Raw genomic sequence first — 21,084 nt, forward strand, 5'->3', positions numbered from 1 at the left:
GCTTGATGCGATGTCTTGTCTATCTTCTGACTCTTGGGACCAGCTACCGTTATTAGAAACCTTCATCATACTCGAGGCCAGCCAGTTCCGAGCGCACGTCGACGTCTTGAGCGACTGAGAGGGAAGCGCTTTCAGGAATTTGAATTCCTCAATATCATGTATTCAACTTAGGTCTTCAAGATCATTGGTTAGAGTAACTTATGTCCTCACGTATTTGTTGGCTTTTGACTATTGGATCTTTGAAAAACGATTACGAAGAAAGAAAATCTTGAAAAACTTGGAAAGACAATAAGATTTGTTCAAGAGGAAAAAATATTTCTATTCTTAAGTCATTTGTATTAACTTTACAAACAACCATTATAAAGGAATAATTAGCTTAGAAACACTAAATTACTTGTACAGGCCCAAGCCCATTAATAATTAAATAAACCCTAATTTTATAAAAGACAATAAAAATCTACAACTTTTAATTTTCTGACAATTAATGCTTAAACTCACAATGTTCAACCTTATTTTCTCATTATCACATCAAGATAGTGAACGTAATTTTACCAGAATTAGCGAACATAATTTTACAAGAATTAGCGTCATTTTCAAATACAAAGACGTTGAAAGTGGATTCAATCCGAAAGAATTAGTGCATTGAGAAACGTTGAATCCTGAGATCAAATTTGTGAAAGAATAGATTGTTTACTCCTTACAATTATAGGCCATAACTAGCAATAAAAGTCTTGTTTGTGTACTATTATAAATGAAATATATGTTATTAGGTATGCTACTTTTGATAATGTTTCTGACCGACCGAAAGATCCAAAAATAATTTACAGAACTATTTTCATCTCAATTCTTTCTCGCCCTTGTCACTATTTTCTTCTCCGGCGACTTAACTGTCTTTGGCAGTGACAACCTTAGCCGGAAATATAAAACCGGTGCTTTCTTTGGAGCCGGCTTCAGAGCAGGGGAAGCTGCGGGAGATGTCTTTGTAGATGTCTTGGCAGTGACAACCTTAGCTTTCTTGACGGCTTCCTTTGGATTAGCCGCAACAGCTTTGGGCTTAGCCGCAGCAGCTTTGGGCTTAGCCGCAGCAGCTTTGGGCTTAGCTGCAGGTTTGGCCTTCGAAGCAGCTTTAGGTTTAGCTTCAGATTTAGCAACAGTGACCTTCGATTTAGGGGTTGGTTTAGCCGCAGGCTTAGTGGTGGCAGCCTTAGTCTTGACTGGCAGCTTGTTTTTCTTCTCAACCGGCTTGACAGAGTTCTTAGTCGGAGGGATGACAGTCTTGGACACCTTAGATCGAGCCGCCGCCGCCGGAATCTTGAACGAACTCTTCACCTTCACCAATTTTCCAGACGCAACGAGTTTCTTAAGTTGAACCAATAACAGCTTCTTAAAATTGGAAGGAAGTTGTTTCTGCTTGTCCTCGATGTGCTTCGCGATTGCGTACTGACTCGATCCATTCCTCTCCTTCAATGTCACAATCGCTTCCGTAACCATCTACAAATAAATCGATTCAAACAAAGATTAGTTAGATATATGAAACAGATTCCGACAAAACAACGTTAATTGACATTCACCTCGATATACCGAGGATGGGTCGGAGGATTCTTAATCTTCTTTGCCTTGACCGCCGAAGAAGTTTGGGTCGCCATTACAGAGAATAAACTTGAAGCTTTTCTAGGGACAAAAATTGATATCAATTTGAAGTAGATTATATATAATTATGAAATATAAATCATTTAAATAGTAAAGGGTGACACCCTATATATAGAAGTTGAAAGCTGATTGGTTGAATTTTCATGCACGCGGATCACTTTTTTTTTTATGTATTTTGAATACTAACCGTCAGATGAAACCCAATCTACGGTTATTAGCGTCAAGGAATGATGCTTTGATATAGAACAATAGATTGGTTTGGATTTTAGGACTTTTTATTTGTGCTTTTAGGCTTAATTGATATGGCCATAACTAGACTTATACTTAATGGATCTGAGTGATATTTAGCTGGGTGTGTTGGATATTTCATTACCTGTCCAATGCATATTCGCAATAGTCATATTAGTTTCTAGTTAGGGAGATATTTTAAGTCAAATATATTAGTGTCATGACATGGTTTTATTCTTATCATGTTGAGGTTTAGAAGAGCTTAAAGTAAATTTCAACACCAAATCTCAATCTTAGCATTCAATTGGATAGAAGATTTGTAGAGGAATCCATTCCACTTTAAACCTTTAAATTCGGGTAAGTTTGCGCTTAAAAAATATGATTTGAAAGTCAATAAAGATGAACATTTGGCAATAAAAACGATAAATGGGACAATAATGCAAAAATTCATGTTCTTTTAAACCAATCTATTTCTACCTTGTACCAACTTCACATACACCATCGAAAACGTATTTATCATGTCAAACTAAACCACAAAAGAAATTAAATTGAAAGCTTAAAAAATGTAATACATGTTCAAAATCAACGAGGATTGACTTGGTATTGATCCCAAATTAATACCTAACTCATTATGGGGCTTCTTCAGTTCGTCAATCTTGAGAAGAAGATCAAGAACGACTACCCAAACATTAATTTCATAAATTGAATTACGGCATTTTATTCCACAATCAAGCAACTAGATCAAACGTGTAAATAACGCTTAAATCATGCAATGATATAGAGATGGCAATGGGTACCCATATACCCGATACTCGTGGGTATCTGATGGTTGGGTTTATATATTTATAATTTGGTACGGGGTTTGGGATGAGTATTGAAAAATGTTACACTAGTGAATAACAAGTTATTACCGAGAGTATAATCTCTTAATCATGACCCTATATCTGTCGGTATTACACTAATACCGAAAATTTAAGAAACTCTGGACATTTGTTGGTATAGTGGCTTTCGGTAAATCTATTTTGGTGTTTCCTGAAAGATTTCATAAATCTCTTGGTTTAGACACTAGAGAGAAAAACCGAAAATCATTGTTCCATGTAGTTGGCGTCCAAACACTTTCTCCGTCAAGTCAAAGTTAGAGATATCTAGTTCGTTGCTTCTTACTTCTTCCATCTCCGCCTGCACATTTAAAATTAATTTTCATTTATATAAGCTATATATAATTTATTAAAATTTCAATTAAAGTTATTTAACTTACAATCTTCTCTTGTGCTTGTACGTTCGGGATCGGGTTAGTTTTCTTTATAGCTTTCGGTGTACGGGTCCTCTTAAAAATTTCAACAACAATGGGTGTTCGTCCTATTTCACCCGTCTGTTGAAATATATAACTTATGAAATTAGTAACATTATTTATATTAAGTTATTTGAAATAATGTACATACATAATCTTTCTCCACTTGTGAAAATGGCTTATTGCCCATATAATGCGGAAATTTCAATTTATTCACGTTCTCTACATTTATACCACTATTTCTCTACATTTAAAATAAAAATGAATTTAGAACTAGTGTTATCAGTTTTTATTTCAATTTTGAAACCGTACCTTAAATTTATGTGTGAAGTAATGGTGTCTACACACGAACTCTCAATTGGATGGATCATAGTCTCGTGGAGGATTGCCTAGTCTCCATGATGAACTCAGATATAATCCCTGAAATCAAAGCGCCACATATCCCATATATGTTTGGCGTGTTCCAATTCGATCGCTCGATATTGATCGATATGACCATCTATAACCTAAATCTAACATATATAACCTAAATATAACATATATAATCAAAATTATCTAAATCTAACCTAAATATACACTAATTACTAACCTTGAAGCAATTCGTTGAAGAGAACGAAGAGGACGGTGGGAAAAGGAGAGGTCGAAGATGCAGCGACGTCGGTCGTGGGCGGAGGTAGTCGTGGGTGTCGTCGATCGTAGGGCGGATTCATCGCTCGGCGTCTTCAGTCTGTAGAGGGCTCAGGAGAAGAGAGGGTGTGAGCGCGGAAAGTGATTAGGAAAAAGGGTTTAGATCTAAAATATGAAGGTTTTTTCTCGAGAGATATACCAAAATCTCTTGTAATGACTCAAATTTGTTACCGAGATATATAAATAAATCTCTCGGTATTTATAGTATATGAAACTAGAGATTTGTGTATATCTCTCGGTATTGACCTTAAATGTTACCGAGGGATATACACAAGTCTCTCAGTTTTGACCCCAATTATCGAGAAATTATTTCATATATCTCGGTATGCCTCAATTTTTTTCCTTTAAAACATTTAACACATTCATCTAGTTTAAAATTATACATAATATCTACACATCCTTATAATCAAACTCTAGACAAATCATAAATAACATCAAACACAAACAAACATACATATACACTTCTTTATATAATCAAAACACAATCATATATACTTATAAAATTAAAAACAATTCCTATAATTAAAAAATAACACACACTTGATTATCTTAGTTAGGAGTAAAACACCAATTCTCATTCAATACCGAAAGATGTTTAGAAATCTTTCGGTATTCGACTTCTTAATTTGTTATTATTCTAATTGGTGCTTGCACTTGATTTCAATTCCTCGTCTTCTTTCGCTTCCCATTTTTCTTCAAATCAAGTTAGAATATTTCCTCTAGGTCTCTCTTGCGTCGTTGTCGCCTCCTCCGTCGCGTCATTTTCGTCGTCCGCCTCCTCTTTTTGTGATACCTATAACAAAGGAAAAAGGAGAGTCAATTTAAAAAAAACCTAGGGCTAAGGAGAAAAGAGAGACGTTTGTACCGCAAAAGTTTGATAAATACCGTTAAAATTTGATGAGAAATTCATGTAAAATGTGTTAAAAAATTTAAATTAATTTTTAATATTTTTTCTAAATTCACAAAGGCATAGAATACTGGGCTTCCTCTAGATTTCGAATCCTCGTCTTCCTTCGCTTCCCATTTTTTTCGAATCAAGATCGAATTTTTTTCTCTAGGTCTCTCTTGCTTAGTCGTCGCCCTCCTCCGTTGCGTCGTTGTCGCCCTCCTCTGTTGCGTTGTCGTCTCCCTCCTCCGTCACATCTCCTCTTCTCGTGCTACCTATTACTTAAGGAGAAAGGATAATCGATTTAAAAAAACCTAGACCTAAAAAAATGAGAGATGATTGTACGCGAGAATTTGGTAAATACCGTGAGAATTTGATGAGAAATTCATATAAAATGTGTAAAAATAGAAAACTAATTTTTAATTTTTAAAAACACTTTTCTAAATCCACGGAGGCAAAGAATTATTGGCTTCCTCTTGATTTCGAATTCTCGTTTTTCTTCGCTTCCCATTTTTCTTCAAAACAAGATCGAATCTTTTCATTTGGGTCTCTCTTCCGTTGTCGTCGCCATCCTCCTCTTTTGGTACTTCCTATACCTAAGGAGAAAGGATAATTAATTTAAGAAAGACCCAATGAGAAAGGGAGACAATTGTACCATGAGAATTTGATGAGAAATTCATATAAAATGTGTAGAAACTCGGTAGATATCACTCTTAATTATTTATATATAGATTACCTCCCTTCACACACGCATTTATGTAGAGGCTCACAAATGTCATCCCATCGACCACAAATTCTCACAAATTTCATGCACATTCCCCAATCAATCACAATCACAAATGTTAGCCTAGTTGGTTAAAGGGTTGTACTTATTTTGTTAGGTTGCAAGTTCAAAACATACATAGCATTTTTCATTTTTTTAACCGTTTTAAGTTTATGGGTGGTTCAACCCACAATCCAACCCAAGTATCTATTTACTCTCACATATATATCCAAATTAACCACAAATCTCGACCCGACAATCTGGACACTTTAAAAATTAAGCATCATTATATATATATATAGATTAGTATAGTTAAAAATTTGAACTTATATTGTTAAAATGTCCCGCGGTCATCTAATTTGGTGTTGAATTTAAAATATAATATGTTATTAGCCTAGTTGGTAAAAATGTTGTATTTACATTATTAGGTTGCAAGTTCGAAATATACATATAAAAGTTTTAATTTTATTTTTAACCATTTTAAGTTTATGGGCAGGTCAACCCACAATCCGACCTAAGTATCCATTTACTCTAACATATATATCTAGATTAACCACAAGTATCCATTACTCTAACATATATATCTAGATTAACCACAGTTCTCGACCCGACAATCCGGACACTTTAAAAATTAAGCATCATTAATTATATATATATATATATAACTGTCATTTTAGTGTTAGACATCTAACTAGCTGATTCAAGTATATTATGAATTTTGTATAATAATATTATATATTTATTAAAGTTATATCTTTTAAAAGTAATTATTTAATTCTCACAAATTATTCTTGTGTAAAGTTTAACCATATCTTTTATTTTCATCAAAATCAAAATAAGGCTTGTTCATAATTTGATTAAAATATTTATTTGTTTATTCATTAGAAGACTCTAAATAACAAGTGAAAAGAAACTCCTATCCCTTTAGAAGATATTATTAGTTCCGAGGAATGCGGAGATTTTGTCATTTATCAGGATAAAAATTACTTCTTAATTATTTTTTCATTAATCGGGATAAAATTGACTTCTTAATTATTTTGTCGTATACGGATAATATTGAGATTGATTTTTCTATTAATGATGTAACATTTAATTATTTTGTCGTATACGGATAATTTTCAAAAATCTAAGTTGTTTTTGGAAGTTATTATTTAAATCAAATATCTCTTTACTAACTTTACTAAATTTGTTTACCTTATTGATAAATTGGTAATAATTGTGATTTTTTTGGTTGATTTTGTTTGTTTATCCCTCTAACGTGGTTTCTAGGTGGTTATTTTTTTTTGTTAAACATTTTTATAAAAAATAGCAGGATTTTCGTGCGATGCAAACGGACAAATGGACAAATATATAAGTAAAATAATTAAGTCATAAAATTAAAAAAAATTAAAATTTTCATAAAAAAAAATTGAATCATACTATATATATAATATATGAGAAATGATTGGGAAAGGGAATTTGATGGAGAGAATGATGTGGCACAATTTGATTAGCCAAAAAAACAACAAAATGCCTCTCTCTTCTCACCTTTTATCTTTTTTCCAACCAGTGATGTAGTGACACATCATTCTCTCCCCATTTCCTCCCTCAAATTCCCTCCCCCTATCACTCCTCATAATATATTAATGATTTCTATATTCAATAGTTTAAAAATATTTAATCAAATACAATAAACATATATTTTATCTTAATTAAATTTTGTTATTTAAAAAATTAACACATAAGTTCCATTTTTTTAATTTACATCTTTACACGTGAATTATAAAAAATTAATAATCATTTAAATTTTATTACATACTTTACCATTGTGTTTCACAATTTTATAGTATAATAATTGTTAGACATTATATATATATATATTGAATATATAAGTTTGAAATTTTTTATAATTGTTCTATCGTTTATTCCATTTTTGTAATATTGTGTGAAGTTATCAAATCTCATATTTATTATAATTTTTTTATAGATTTTTTTTTTGATATAATTGAAATAAATTATTACAAATATTTTCACTCATTAAGAAATCCCATGAACCTTCACTCATTAAGAAATCCCATGAACCTTACAAGAACCATTGGATTCTATAGAATGAAAGACCAAGGTGGATATATGCATTGTTACTTAGTCAAAATGCAGGAATACTTAGTCAAATAGTTTCAAATTTCCTCAACTAAAGTTTAGTTTTAGTACCTGATAATTGCAGTATCTGTCAAATAGATACATCACCAGTTCTAGGGTGTATGTCTACTACATTGGGCTTTTGTCTCCCTTTTCTTTTCCCTTTCCTTCTCTATTCCATTTAGGATTTGAGAGTAAGAAAAGTAATTTAAAGAGTTGAGATTCTGCAAACAGAAACCATACAATTGCATCATATTTTCACTCATTTAGAAATCCCATGAACATTGTAAGGTAGAGTTACTTGAACCATTGGATTCTATAGAATGAAAGACCAAGGTGGATATATGCATTGTTATTGTGGGTTGAACCTCCTGCAAATCTAATATTCATTCTTTTATTGTATTCCCAATTGCACAAAACCTTAAACCTTTTCTGAATCACTTCAGGTTTTTCCGGAAGTTTCATCTTTGTGGGGGAATTGACTGTCCATAAGAATCGTTCAGCAAACAATCCTAGTACTATAAGTTTATTATCCAACAACAGTCTTGTTGACTGCAAATTCAAAGAGTAATTAATCTTAATTTACTTATTAGAAAAAGACAAGTGAAAGAACCCTTTATCTTGTTATCTTCTCAAAGAAAGTAAAAAATCTTTACCGACGTAATGACAATAATCTCTGTCTCCTCAAAAGCTTCTGAACCACCAAATTGAAGAACCAGCAGCAACGTCATAGCTTTTTCTCCCTTCTTCTAATCTCGTGATGGAGATGTGAGAAACAAGAAGCATTATTACGGTATTTTGTTCCCACATCGAGAGATAAAAGAACTGTTCGTAATGCACCGTAATATAAATTAATGGGCCTGGCTAGAGAATTACTTACTTACCTGGACGGGGTCTTTGGGCGATCAAGAAGGTTCATGGCCTAGGTCAGTGACTTTCATTGCACATAGAAAGGGTGCTTACTTAAGATCAGCCCATTGTGGTTGAATCTACGTCATAATTTGTTGCTGAGGGGGCCTGCGTTCGCGCGGCCCCTACCATTCTTTAAGTTCTTCAAGTTTCTCTCTTTTAATAATGTTAAAATATTTCTAAAATATATTTCTAAAATATATTAAAATATATTATTGAACAATACATTTTTATGTTTATTTTATATATTAAATTAAACACAATAATTTTCATAACAATTTAATCTGTTGTTACATTTAAAGGAAATTAAATAATTTTTACTCAATCTTCTAAAATATAATAGAGGTTCATTAAAAATATTAATTCTGGAAATTATTACAAAATTATATCAATGTAATTTTCTATTTATTCTTTATTCAATCAATTTAGATTAGAAGTAATATAATAATGAGTTTGTATATTTTATGAGTTAGAAATATATTTTTTATACTTTTATTGCAATTTTTAACTTTAATATCTAGTATTTACTTAATGGTGGTTCTCATTGCAACTAGAGGATCCAATTACCTTCATTTGCTAGACTAAGGCACACATCATGGATTGGCTGAGGGAAACTAGAAGAGTTATAAGTATATCTAGGTAATTAAGTCAATTAAGTATTTATTTATCTTGTTTAATTTTGAAGAATAACATATTAGGATGAATGATGTATTAAATAAACTCTCACAATCACATAAAACCCACACCACCTACCTACCTACTCTTCATCTTATTTTAAATATAATATTTTAATGTCGCAACAATCTTTGTAGAAGCAATTAAATTTATCAAAACTATTTAAGTCATTAGCAGGAATTGGTTTAAAAAATCCTAACTTTTGTTGTTATAGAGTTTTATGTTTTCTCTGACCTTTAATCTGTTGTGCTTGTAAAAATAAATTACAATTATTTTTGCTATACCTTTTATCTGTTGCTAATAACAACATTTAGTTATATATTACAGTTTTTTATCTCTTAATCTCCCATTTATAATATGTTTCTCTAAACAAATTATAAAAATAAAACAAAAAAATACTCGGAAAACAAAAACCTTAACAAATATCTATATTATTCCAATAAGAAAAAAAAATAATAGAAAAATAAATATAATTGGTTCCATTAAAACATATTCAAACAAACTCAATCTCTTATTGAGAAAATTTAAGTCAGATGAGTAACTGACACAATATTAGATCACTAAGTTGCATTCTCACACAATTTACAGCAAAACACAAATCTAGATTCAAAAGTTTATCTCTTGTTGAGTTCGGTTTCTGGAGAGTTCTTCAAGTAAGCCTATTAAGTGTATAAGCTTTGGAAACTTGGAAGAATTTGTCACAACGATATCTGAAAGATTATAAATAAAAAGTTAATGATAAGTAGCCTTTAATCTATTCACCCATAATTAAGTGCAAATTTGAAGTTCCTTGGAACCATTTGATATGCAAGCAGCCCCTTCGACGTGTTGTACTTTAAATTCTTATGAACAACAACAAGAACTTGTAAGCGAAAATTCAAACTAAGAACTTGTTATGTAACTTTACCAACGCTAATAAACTGACTGTAATTTTCTACGCGCCTCACCAAGAAATGGTCCAGTACTCATCTTATCAGCCTTTCTTATAAGGCCAAAGATACGTGACAGTTAACTGCATGCATTGTGGGCATTTGAAGTAACTCATGTCCTATATGAGACACAATCCATAACTACAAGTTTTAAGACTAACTCTCAATTGCTTCTACCTTCCAGGCTAAGAAAAGGGTTCCTTTTGTGATGACAGTATTCACAAAAGGCAGAAATACTGCAAATAGTTTCAAATTTTGTCAACTAAAATTTAGTTTTATAACCTGATAATTGCAGTATATTTCAAATAGATACTTCACTAGTTCCAGGGTGCATGTCTACTACATTGGGCTTTTGTTTCCCTTTTCTTTTCTCTTTCCTTCTCTATTCCATTTAGGATTTGAGAGTAAGAAAAGTAATTTAAAGAGTTGAGATTCTGCAAACACAAATTTCCTAGTAAAACAAATTCATAAACCACACAATTGCATCATATTTTCACTCATTCAGAAATCCCATTAACATTGTAAGGTATAGTTACTTGAACCATTGGTTTCTATAGAATGAAAGACCATAGTGGATATATGCATTGTTATTGTGGGTTGAACCTCCTAAAATCTAATATTTCATTATTTTATTGTTTTCTCAATTGCACAAAACCTTAAAACTCTTTTGAATCACTTCAGTTTTTTCCAGAAGTTTCATCATTGTGGGGGAATCAATTGTCCATAAGAATCTACATAAAAAAATCTTACTATAAGTTTATTATCCAACAACAATTTAGTTGACTGCAAATTCAAAGAACTTTTATATTAGAACTATTCTTAATTTCATTCTCAGGTAATAACGCAAAAACTGAACTTAAAATCAGAATTGCTGAAGTTAATTTATAACAAACACCAATTACTTCTTAAGAGAAGACAAATGAAACAAGTTGTTATCATCTAAAAGGAAAAAAAAACTTTACCGAATGTGATGACAATAATGTTTGTCTCCATTACTCTCTCCTTGAAAGTTTCTTCAGATCTCATGATGGCGGTGTGAGAAATAAGAAGCATTGTTACGGGTGTTTCTTCCCACATCGGGAGATATAATAATTGATTTTTAATCCACCGTCATATAAAAAGATGGGCCTGGCTACTGAAACACTTACTTACCTGGACGGGGTCTTTGGGCAATCAGTGACTTTCATTGCACTTAGAAAGGGTGCTTACTTAATATCAGCCCATGTGGTTGAATCTACGTCATAATTTACTTAAGATCAGCCCATTATGAAATTTTTACAGGTTTTTTTTTCGCGAAACGATCCTGTCTTTCTCATTACGCGACGGGTAATTTCGTTAGAATATTTTGAAATGGTCATTTACGCAATTAAACCAACGTATTTAATGACATTTTTAGGGTCATTTTATCAAATTTCCCTCATTGTTATGGTTAGTGCATAAAGATAATTAACTAGGTTAATTTTATTACATATTTAAAAAAAAAAATGCATCTCAATATATACATTTAATAATTAGTTGAGATCATGGATCCTTAATTATCAATTACAACATCAAGGAAGTATATGTTACATCTTGACAGTGAAAGTGAAAATATAAAGTATGTCATATTTTGATTGTGAAAATAAAATAACATTAACTTAGAAGGGAACTTTTTACTTATTAAAATAATCCCACATTATGATAAACAACCCTGACTTAAAATAACAAGAACAATATATACTGTTTTAACTAATATAATATATATTTTCATCCCTTGCCACTTATGGCCATTTGGTAAAGAAAATGTTTACAATTGACTCTTTATTACTTTCTAATATAAAACATTTGAAAAGAAGAAAAGTATAAATATAAGTTATGGTAATCTTAGGAAGATATTCCCCGTTTGTTAGTTATGGTGAGTGGTCTATAAATTAAAAAAAATAAGTTAGACTTTGTCTCTAATGTTAAATGAAACCATTTTATCAGTAATTTATTTCCCTAAAATTTTAGAAATACTAAAAAAAAGAATTACTAATTGCAGTAAATATTTTGAATTAATTCATGCATGTCTTACTAAAAAGATTTTTTATATTAATTGTAAATGCTAATTTTTGGTTGATAATTTTAATCGAAGCAAGTATTAGACATTTACAAAATAATATAAGTTTGCTTGACTCTTATTACATTGGTTATAACATAATATAAAACCGATATTAAATTTTTTAATATTAATAATGGAACATAATTTGTTTATAACAACTAGACTCTTTTCAAATCTTTACATATTTTACTTTAAAAATAGTATGTTTACTCATCAGAATAAAATAAAGTTTTAGAAAGATAACATATACATCATATCTTTTAAAAATTGCAAGATCATTTATATTTTAAAGTAATATTCCTTTAAAATTAATTTTGACATTTTTGGATACTAATGTCTACTCTTTTTTATCAACCGGTTTATCAACAAAATGTTTTAAATAAAAATATTTATTTTAAATTCTAAAAAAATTAAAAAACAGATCTTAGTGATACTAATTTTTTTTTTTTATTCTTTATTATTATATAAATTATGTTCTCAACAAAACTATGTTTAAGATTCTTTCATTTTGTGTTTGGGTAATAATAAAATCAAATCAGTCATACTAAATAAAATAAGTTTATTTTCAAAATTGAGGACGTGAATAAGAAAACTCTATTATAAAATACCAGAATTCTATCATTAGAATCAAATATCTTTTTCTCGGTTACTATAATATCTTTTGTAAATACTGCACGACTCACTCAATTAACAAGGTAAAGAAACAATTACATAAAGTTTACCCGGACTCAAACAAAATAAAACTTTGTCGTGAAGTGAAAAAGGTAGTAAAATTTCACTAAGAAAAAGTACACAAATGTTCTCATTGGCTAATATTGACATATAATTGGAATTTTCTTATATATTTATATGAGGAGGCATAAGCCTCCTCTATTTGGTAAAGGAAACTACATAAATCAAAAACTATACAATCTAAACATTTGTATGCTAAAAGAAGAGGGTGAAATTGATTTAAAAACTGTATTGAATGAAACAAAGCTCTTACTGTGAAACATTTTTGGGCCACTACTTATTATTAAGAAGCAACATTCTCTTTGGATTAGATGAGTTCATTCGAGATTCATGAAGGGAAAGTCCAATGTTTTGACAAACTCTATCTTGGATAAAATGTTATGATTGCTTAAAAAGATAATGAATACGAGAGAGTATGTGTTAAAGATGTTTGAATACAGATTGAGAGATAGGAAAAGATTCCTTATATTGGCTAGAACCTTGGTTCGAATATCAATCGAGTGAAATTAGATGTTCATAAAAAATATTTATGCTAACAAATATTGAACCAATATCAACGTTGAACAATTTATATGTATTTTGTTCAAGATTGAAACTAAGATAGATACAATAAGAAACTCTTAGATCAAATTTATTAATATGTATTCGTACTATGTAACAGTAGATAATGTTTTTCAACGGAGTATTTTAGTAGGTAAAAAAAATTGATGATATAAGAAAATGGAGGGTTATAACGGTAGGGTGTCATATTAGTTTTCTTTATTTTAAAAAATAAATAAACCATAAATCATTTTTCAAATTTTATGGGAAAATGAGAGTTTTCTCTATTTGTAACAGATGTTCGTATTTCTCTCAACAGTACCATTTTATTGTGGAGGATAAACACAACTTCTTTGATTAACCATTTCAAACTAATTTAGAAATATTTGACACTGTAAAAAATATAATGCAGTATGAATTGTTTTAATAGTTTGGTTAAATTGAATTTATTTATAATGAATTTTTAAGAGTAGAAACTACTTCAGTTTTTGAATGCAACATAAATTTCCAAGTACGTTGAGAAAATCGCCGACAATTGTTAGTATAAAATTAATATTTAAGATAGAAGTTTTCCAATAACGTCTCCATATATCAACGTGGAATAGATCGAATAAAAAACTCAATTTATAGAGTTAGATAGGAAAGAAAGTCGATGTTGTTTAGCTTTCAGACAAATATCATATTCAAAAACTTCATTCAATGCAGATTTTGACATTGAAACAGAAGGATAGATATATTTGATAGTATCAGTTAATGCATGACCAAATCGTTTATGCCATACATTTAGAGAAATGAGAGAAATACTATAATCTGAACTAAAAACAAGACTTATAACTAACTTGGATGTAAAACTTGTTAAAAATAACTAATTGGAATTTTCTTATATATTTATCTTAGGTGCAAGCCTCTATTTGGTAAAGGAAGCTACAGAAAAAAAAAAACTATACAAATATTCCTGTTGAGACACTTTCAGCTATTCTTGCTCGATGAGAAGTTGAATAATATATGCGACATCCTACTGTAAATATGATGAGGTGGAGAGGATAAAATATTAGATGTACATTGTATCATATACACAACAGAGATGGAGACGGTTGTTCATATCATTGAAGTTGATCATTCAACATCGATAATTGTTAATTGTTTTTCCTTCCGATAAATAGTTAAAGGTTCATTCTCAAACCTTGCAATCAGGCTATTAACCATTAGAATATGACATCTTTATTTAAGAGAAGTAAATATAAGTAAACCACTAAATTTATTCCTAAATGACCCTAAGTATGGAAGATCATAACTATTTACATGTGCAATCACTAAGAAATTGAGTGCCTCTAAAGTAAAACCTTCATTTTGTTCCATATCATAGACTACCAATTTTTCTACACAAACATGAAACTCACAAATTAGTTAATCATAATGAGAAGTATATTAGAAGAAAAAGAAAACTATCATATCAAAAAAATCACAAACAATTTTCAAACCAAATTATTTGAATATCATCTCTACAACGTCACATGTCTTCACTATGAATCTCTTGATGAAAATAGGGTTGCAAATGAGTCAAGCCGCTCGTGAGCCGTTCGCAAGCTACTCGGTCAAAGCTCGACTTGAGCTTAACTTTGACCAAGTTCGAGTCGAGCTCGAGCCGACTCGTTTATTACTCGAGTCGAACTCGAGCCTATATAAAGCTTGCTCGATGGCTTGTCGAACTTTTTTGAGCCTCAAAATAATTAAATACTTTTTATTTATTTAATATTAAAATTTTACACAATATTTTTTATTTCTCTCTCTCTTCAAAGACCAATATGAAGACCCATAATCCCTAAAGTAAAACCCTAATTTCTACTATTTAGTTCATTCATCATATTCTACCGTCACTCTTCATCTATTTTCTTCATCAATATTCTACTTTACTCTTCATCTCTTCTTCTTCAGTTACTTTTCATCACTCTTCATCTATTTTCTTCATCAATATTCTACTTTACTCTTCATCTCTTCTTCTTCAGTTACTTTTCATCACTCTTCATATCTTTTCTTCATAAGTTACTCTTTATCTTGTTCATCAGTTACTCTTCATCTTCTTCATAAGTTACTCTTTTTCTTCAATAACTCTTATCTCTTCTTCTTTATTTTTCTTTTTCTTTTTCTTATTTTTTAGTTATTATTCTTTTTCGCCACTATCTCTTCTTCTTTAGTTTTTATATACTTCTTATTCAGTTTTCACAATTTTTTTACTCTTCTTTTTCTTCTTCTTTATTCAATCTTCACATCTCATTAATTTACAAAATCTATTGGTAATTAAATTTGTTTTAACTTATTTTATAGTTATTGTTTTTGCTTTTAGATAATTTTTTCATGTAATAGGAGAAACTTATGTTTATATAGATAGAGTTGAATAAATATAAAAAAACACTGATTTTCAATTAATTGAGAATAGAAAAAACTGATAAACAATATTAGGGATTTATGATAAAAAAATGTTAATATATTATATATATAATAAAAATATATTATAAATAATAATGAAAGAGATAAATAAAGATTAATATATTATATATAATAAAATTAAATATTAGGGATATAATAACTAATATGTTATATATAATATTAAAATATTAATATATATATATATAATAAAAGTAATTAGTAAGAATGTAATAATGAATATATTGTATATAATATTGAAAAAGATTAAAAAAAACGTTAAAATAAAAGTATATAATATATATAATATTAAAAAACATATAAAAAAAATAATTTATTATATATAATTTAATTTTGGTTCAAGCTTTTGAGTCGAGTTTTTGGGTAATATAATCGAGTCGAACTCGAGCTCAAATTTATAAGCTCGTTTGAGCTCGAGTTCGAGTCGAGCTAATAAATACTTAATCGAGTCGAGCTCGAGCTCCAACAAGCTTAAGCTCGGCTCGGCTCATTTGCAGCCTTAGATGAAAACATCATCATCAATATATCACATTTCCTACAGAATTGTGGTGTTTTAAAGATGTGTTTGTCATTAGGACATGCCTATGTGAAATAGTAAAAAACCAAAACTTATAGTATGAGATTGGAAGTGAATCTTAACATAACACACTAAAACATAGATTAGGCAGACACAATAACATAAAAAGAGGAAACACAAGAGTGAGCATTGTTTACACTCAAGTAAGCATACATAATATTGGTATTGTTTAATTCAGAATATTAGAATATTAAAATGTGTTACAACTTCCAATAATGTTGATTCTCCAAAGTGTTCTTATTTTGAAACAAATAAGATAGAAGACACAATTTGTAAAGTAACATTTGTATCAGCTACTCCAGTTCGAGAGTGGAGTCTAACTTACTGGTAGAGCGCACAATCATATCTAAGCGTGGAAACTTATCATCACTCATGCAGTTCCTGTGTTCGCCTCTCCATTTGGTGTTGATGCTTCCTTTCATTTTTTTATAAATATTTTATCTCTTGTCATTATTAGCCCCTGGTATTGATTCTTTGCGAGCAGCTTGATGCGATGACTTGTCTATCTTCTGACTCTTAGGAACAACTACCGTTATTAGAAACCTTCATCATACTCGAGGCCAGCCAGTTCCGAGCGCACGTCGACGTCTTGAGCGACTGAGAGGGAAGCGCTTTCAGGAATTTGAATTCCTCAATATCATGTATTCAACTTAGGTCTTTAAGATCATTGGTTAGAGTAACTTATGTCCTCACGTATTTGTTGGCTTTTGACTATTGGATCTTTGAAAAACGATTACGAAGAAAGAAAATCTTGAAAAACTGGGAAAGACAATAAGATTTGTTCAAGAGGAAAAAATATTTCTATTCTTAAGTCATTTGTATTAACTTTACAAACAACCATTATAAAGGAATAATTAGCTTAGAAACACTAAATTACTTGTACAGGCCCAAGCCCATTAATAATTAAATAAACCCTAATTTTATAAAAGACAATAAAGATCTACAACTTTTAATTTTCTGACAATTAATGCTTAAACTCACAATGTTCAACCTTATTTTCTCATTATCACATCAAGATAGTGAACGTAATTTTACCAGAATTAGCGAACATAATTTTACAAGAATTAGCGTCATTTTCAAATACAAAGATGTTGAAAGTGGATTCAATCCGAAAGAATTAGTGCATTGAGAAACGTTGAATCCTGAGATCAAATTTGTGAAAGAATAGATTGTTTACTCCTTACAATTATAGGCCATAACTAGCAATAAAAGTCTTGTTTGTGTACTATTATAAATGAAATATATGTTATTAGGTATGCTACTTTTGATAATGTTTCTGACCGACCGAAAGATCCAAAAATAATTTACAGAACTATTTTCATCTCAATTCTTTCTCGCCCTTGTCACTATTTTCTTCTCCGGCGACTTAACTGTCTTTGGCAGTGACAACCTTAGCCGGAAATATAAAACCGGTGCTTTCTTTGGAGCCGGCTTCAGAGCAGGGGAAGCTGCGGGAGATGTCCTTGTTGAGGTCTTGGCAGTGACAACCTTAGCTTTCTTGACGGCTTCCTTTGGATTAGCCGCAACAGCTTTGGGCTTAGCCGCAGCAGCTTTGGGCTTAGCCGCAGCAGCTTTGGGCTTAGCCGCAGCAGGTTTGGGCTTAGCTGCAGGTTTGGCCTTCGAAGCAGCTTTAGGTTTAGCTTCAGATTTAGCAACATTGACCTTCGATTTAGGGGTTGGTTTAGCCGCAGGCTTAGTGGTGGCAGCCTTAGTCTTGACTGGCAGCTTGTTTTTCTTCTCAACCGGCTTGACAGAGTTCTTAGCCGGAGGGATGACAGGCTTGGACACCTTAGATCGAGCCGCCGCCGCCGGAATCTTGAACGAACTCTTCACCTTCACCAATTTTCCAGACGCAACGAGTTTCTTAAGTTGAACCAATAACAGCTTCTTAAAATTGGAAGGAAGTTGTTTCTGCTTGTCCTCGATGTGCTTCGCGATTGCGTACTGACTCGATCCATTCCTCTCCTTCAATGTCACAATCGCTTCCGTAACCATCTACAAATAAATCGATTCAAACAAAGATTAGTTAGATATATGAAACAGATTCCGACAAAACAACGTTAATTGACATTCACCTCGATATACCGAGGATGGGTCGGAGGATTCTTAATCTTCTTTGCCTTGACCGCCGAAGAAGTTTGGGTCGCCATTACAGAGAATAAACTTGAAGCTTTTCTAGGGACAAAAATTGATATCAATTTGAAGTAGATTATATATAATTATGAAATATAAATCATTTAAATAGTAAAGGGTGACACCCTATATATAGAAGTTGAAAGCTGATTGGTTGAATTTTCATGCACGCGGATCACTTTTTTTTTTTATGTATTTTGAATACTAACCGTCAGATGAAACCCAATCTACGGTTATTAGCGTCAAGGAATGATGCTTTGATATAGAACAATAGATTGGTTTGGATTTTAGGACTTTTTATTTGTGCTTTTAGGCTTAATTGATATGGCCATAACTAGACTTATACTTAATGGATCTGAGTGATATTTAGCTGGGTGTGTTGGATATTTCATTACCTGTCCAATGCATATTCGCAATAGTCATATTAGTTTCTAGTTAGGGAGATATTTTAAGTCAAATATATTAGTGTCATGACATGGTTTTATTCTTATCATGTTGAGGTTTAGAAGAGCTTAAAGTAAATTTCAACACCAAATCTCAATCTTAGCATTCAATTGGATAGAAGATTTGTAGAGGAATCCATTCCACTTTAAACCTTTAAATTCGGGCAAGTTTGCGCTTAAAAAATATGATTTGAAAGTCACTAAAGATGAACATTTGGCAATAAAAACGATAAATGGGACAATAATGCAAAAATTCATGTTCTTTTAAACAATCTATTTCTACCTTGTACCAACTCCACATACACCATCGAAAACGTATTTATCATGTCAAACTAAACCACAAAAGAAATTAAATTGAAAGCTTAAAAAATGTAATACATGTTCAAAATCAACGAGGATTGACTTGGTATTGATCCCAAATTAATACCTAACTCATTATGGGGCTTCTTCAGTTCGTCAATCTTGAGAAGAAGATCAAGAACGACTACCCAAACATTAATTTCATAAATTGAATTACGGCATTTTATTCCACAATCAAGCAACTAGATCAAACGTGTAAATAACGCTTAAATCATGCAATGATATAGAGATGGCAATGGGTACCCATATACCCGATACTCGTGGGTATCTGATGGTTGGGTTTATATATTTATAATTTGGTACGGGGTTTGGGATGAGTATTGAAAAATGTTACACTAGTGAATAACAAGTTATTACCGAGAGTATAATCTCTTAATCATGACCCTATATCTGTCGGTATTACACTAATACCGAAAATTTAAGAAACTCTGGACATTTGTTGGTATAGTGGCTTTCGATAAATCTATTTTGGTGTTTCCTGAAAGATTTCATAAATCTCTCGGTTTAGACACTAGAGAGAAAAACCGAAAATCATTGTTCCATGTAGTTGGCGTCCAAACACTTTCTCCGTCAAGTCAAAGTTAGAGATATCTAGTTCGTTGCTTCTTACTTCTTCCATCTCCGCCTGCACATTTAAAATTAATTTTCATTTATATAAGCTATATATAATTTATTAAAATTTCAATTAAAGTTATTTAATTTACAATCTTCTCTTGTGCTCGTACGTTCGGGATCGGGTTAGTTTTCTTTATAGCTTTCGGTGTACGGGTCCTCTTAAAAATTTCAACAACAATGGGTGTTCGTCCTATTTCACCCGTCTGTTGAAATATATAACTTATGAAATTAGTAACATTATTTATATTAAGTTATTTGAAATAATGTACATACATAATCTTTCTCCACTTGTGAAAATGGCTTATTGCCCATATAATGCGGAAATTTCAATTTATTCACGTTCTCTACATTTATACCACTATTTCTCTACATTTAAAATAAAAATGAATTTAGAACTAGTGTTATCAGTTTTTATTTCAATTTTGAAACCGTACCTTAAATTTACGTGTGAAGTAATGGTGTCTACACACGAACTCTCAATTGGATGGATCATAGTCTCGTGGAGGATTGCCTAGTCTCCATGATGAACTCAGATATAATCCCTGAAATCAAAGCGCCACATATCCCATATATGTTTGGCGTGTTCCAATTCGATCGCTCGATATTGATCGATATGACCATCTATAACCTAAATCTAACATATATAACCTAAATATAACATATATAATCAAAATTATCTAAATCTAACCTAAATATACACTAATTACTAACCTTGAAGCAATTCGTTGAAGAGAACGAAGAGAACGGTGGGAAAAGGAGAGGTCGAAGATGCAGCGACGTCGGTCGTGGGCGGAGGTAGTCGTGGGTGTCGTCGATCGTAGGGCGGATTCATCGCTCGGCGTCTTCAGTCTGTAGAGGGCTCAGGAGAAGAGAGGGTGTGAGCGCGGAAAGTGATTAGGAAAAAGGGTTTAGATCTAAAATATGAAGGTTTTTTCTCGAGAGATATACCAAAATCTCTTGTAATGACTCAAATTTGTTACCGAGATATATAAATAAATCTCTCGGTATTTATAGTATATGAAA

At 31.2% G+C, this 21,084-nt stretch overlaps 2 protein-coding genes, 1 non-coding gene and 1 pseudogene across 3 annotated transcripts; 2 read left to right on the forward strand and 2 right to left on the reverse strand.

The window, feature by feature from the left end:
• Window positions 1-699: 699 nt before the first annotated feature.
• LOC124929890 (histone H1-like) lies at window positions 700-1,701 on the reverse strand. The gene is made up of 2 exons (XM_047470275.1): window positions 1,572-1,701; window positions 700-1,491 (listed from the first exon to the last, which is right to left on the reverse strand). Exons 1-2 carry the CDS (start codon window positions 1,644-1,646, stop codon window positions 841-843), a joined length of 726 nt encoding a protein of 241 aa, XP_047326231.1. The 5' UTR covers window positions 1,647-1,701; the 3' UTR covers window positions 700-840.
• A 6,798-nt stretch (window positions 1,702-8,499) lies between these two features.
• LOC124922849 lies at window positions 8,500-8,661 on the forward strand. The gene has a single exon (XR_007097902.1). It is a non-coding gene; the product is annotated as a U1 spliceosomal RNA (small nuclear RNA).
• Window positions 8,662-11,280: 2,619 nt separating this feature from the next.
• On the forward strand, window positions 11,281-11,386 carry LOC124923072 (annotated as a pseudogene).
• Window positions 11,387-17,669: 6,283 nt separating this feature from the next.
• LOC124929933 (histone H1-like) lies at window positions 17,670-18,715 on the reverse strand. The gene is made up of 2 exons (XM_047470314.1): window positions 18,586-18,715; window positions 17,670-18,505 (listed from the first exon to the last, which is right to left on the reverse strand). Exons 1-2 carry the CDS (start codon window positions 18,658-18,660, stop codon window positions 17,834-17,836), a joined length of 747 nt encoding a protein of 248 aa, XP_047326270.1. The 5' UTR covers window positions 18,661-18,715; the 3' UTR covers window positions 17,670-17,833.
• Between the last annotated feature and the right edge of the window lie 2,369 nt (window positions 18,716-21,084).

Source organism: Impatiens glandulifera, chromosome 1 (genome assembly GCF_907164915.1).
Source record: "Impatiens glandulifera chromosome 1, dImpGla2.1, whole genome shotgun sequence".
Taxonomy (NCBI): domain Eukaryota; kingdom Viridiplantae; phylum Streptophyta; class Magnoliopsida; order Ericales; family Balsaminaceae; genus Impatiens; species Impatiens glandulifera.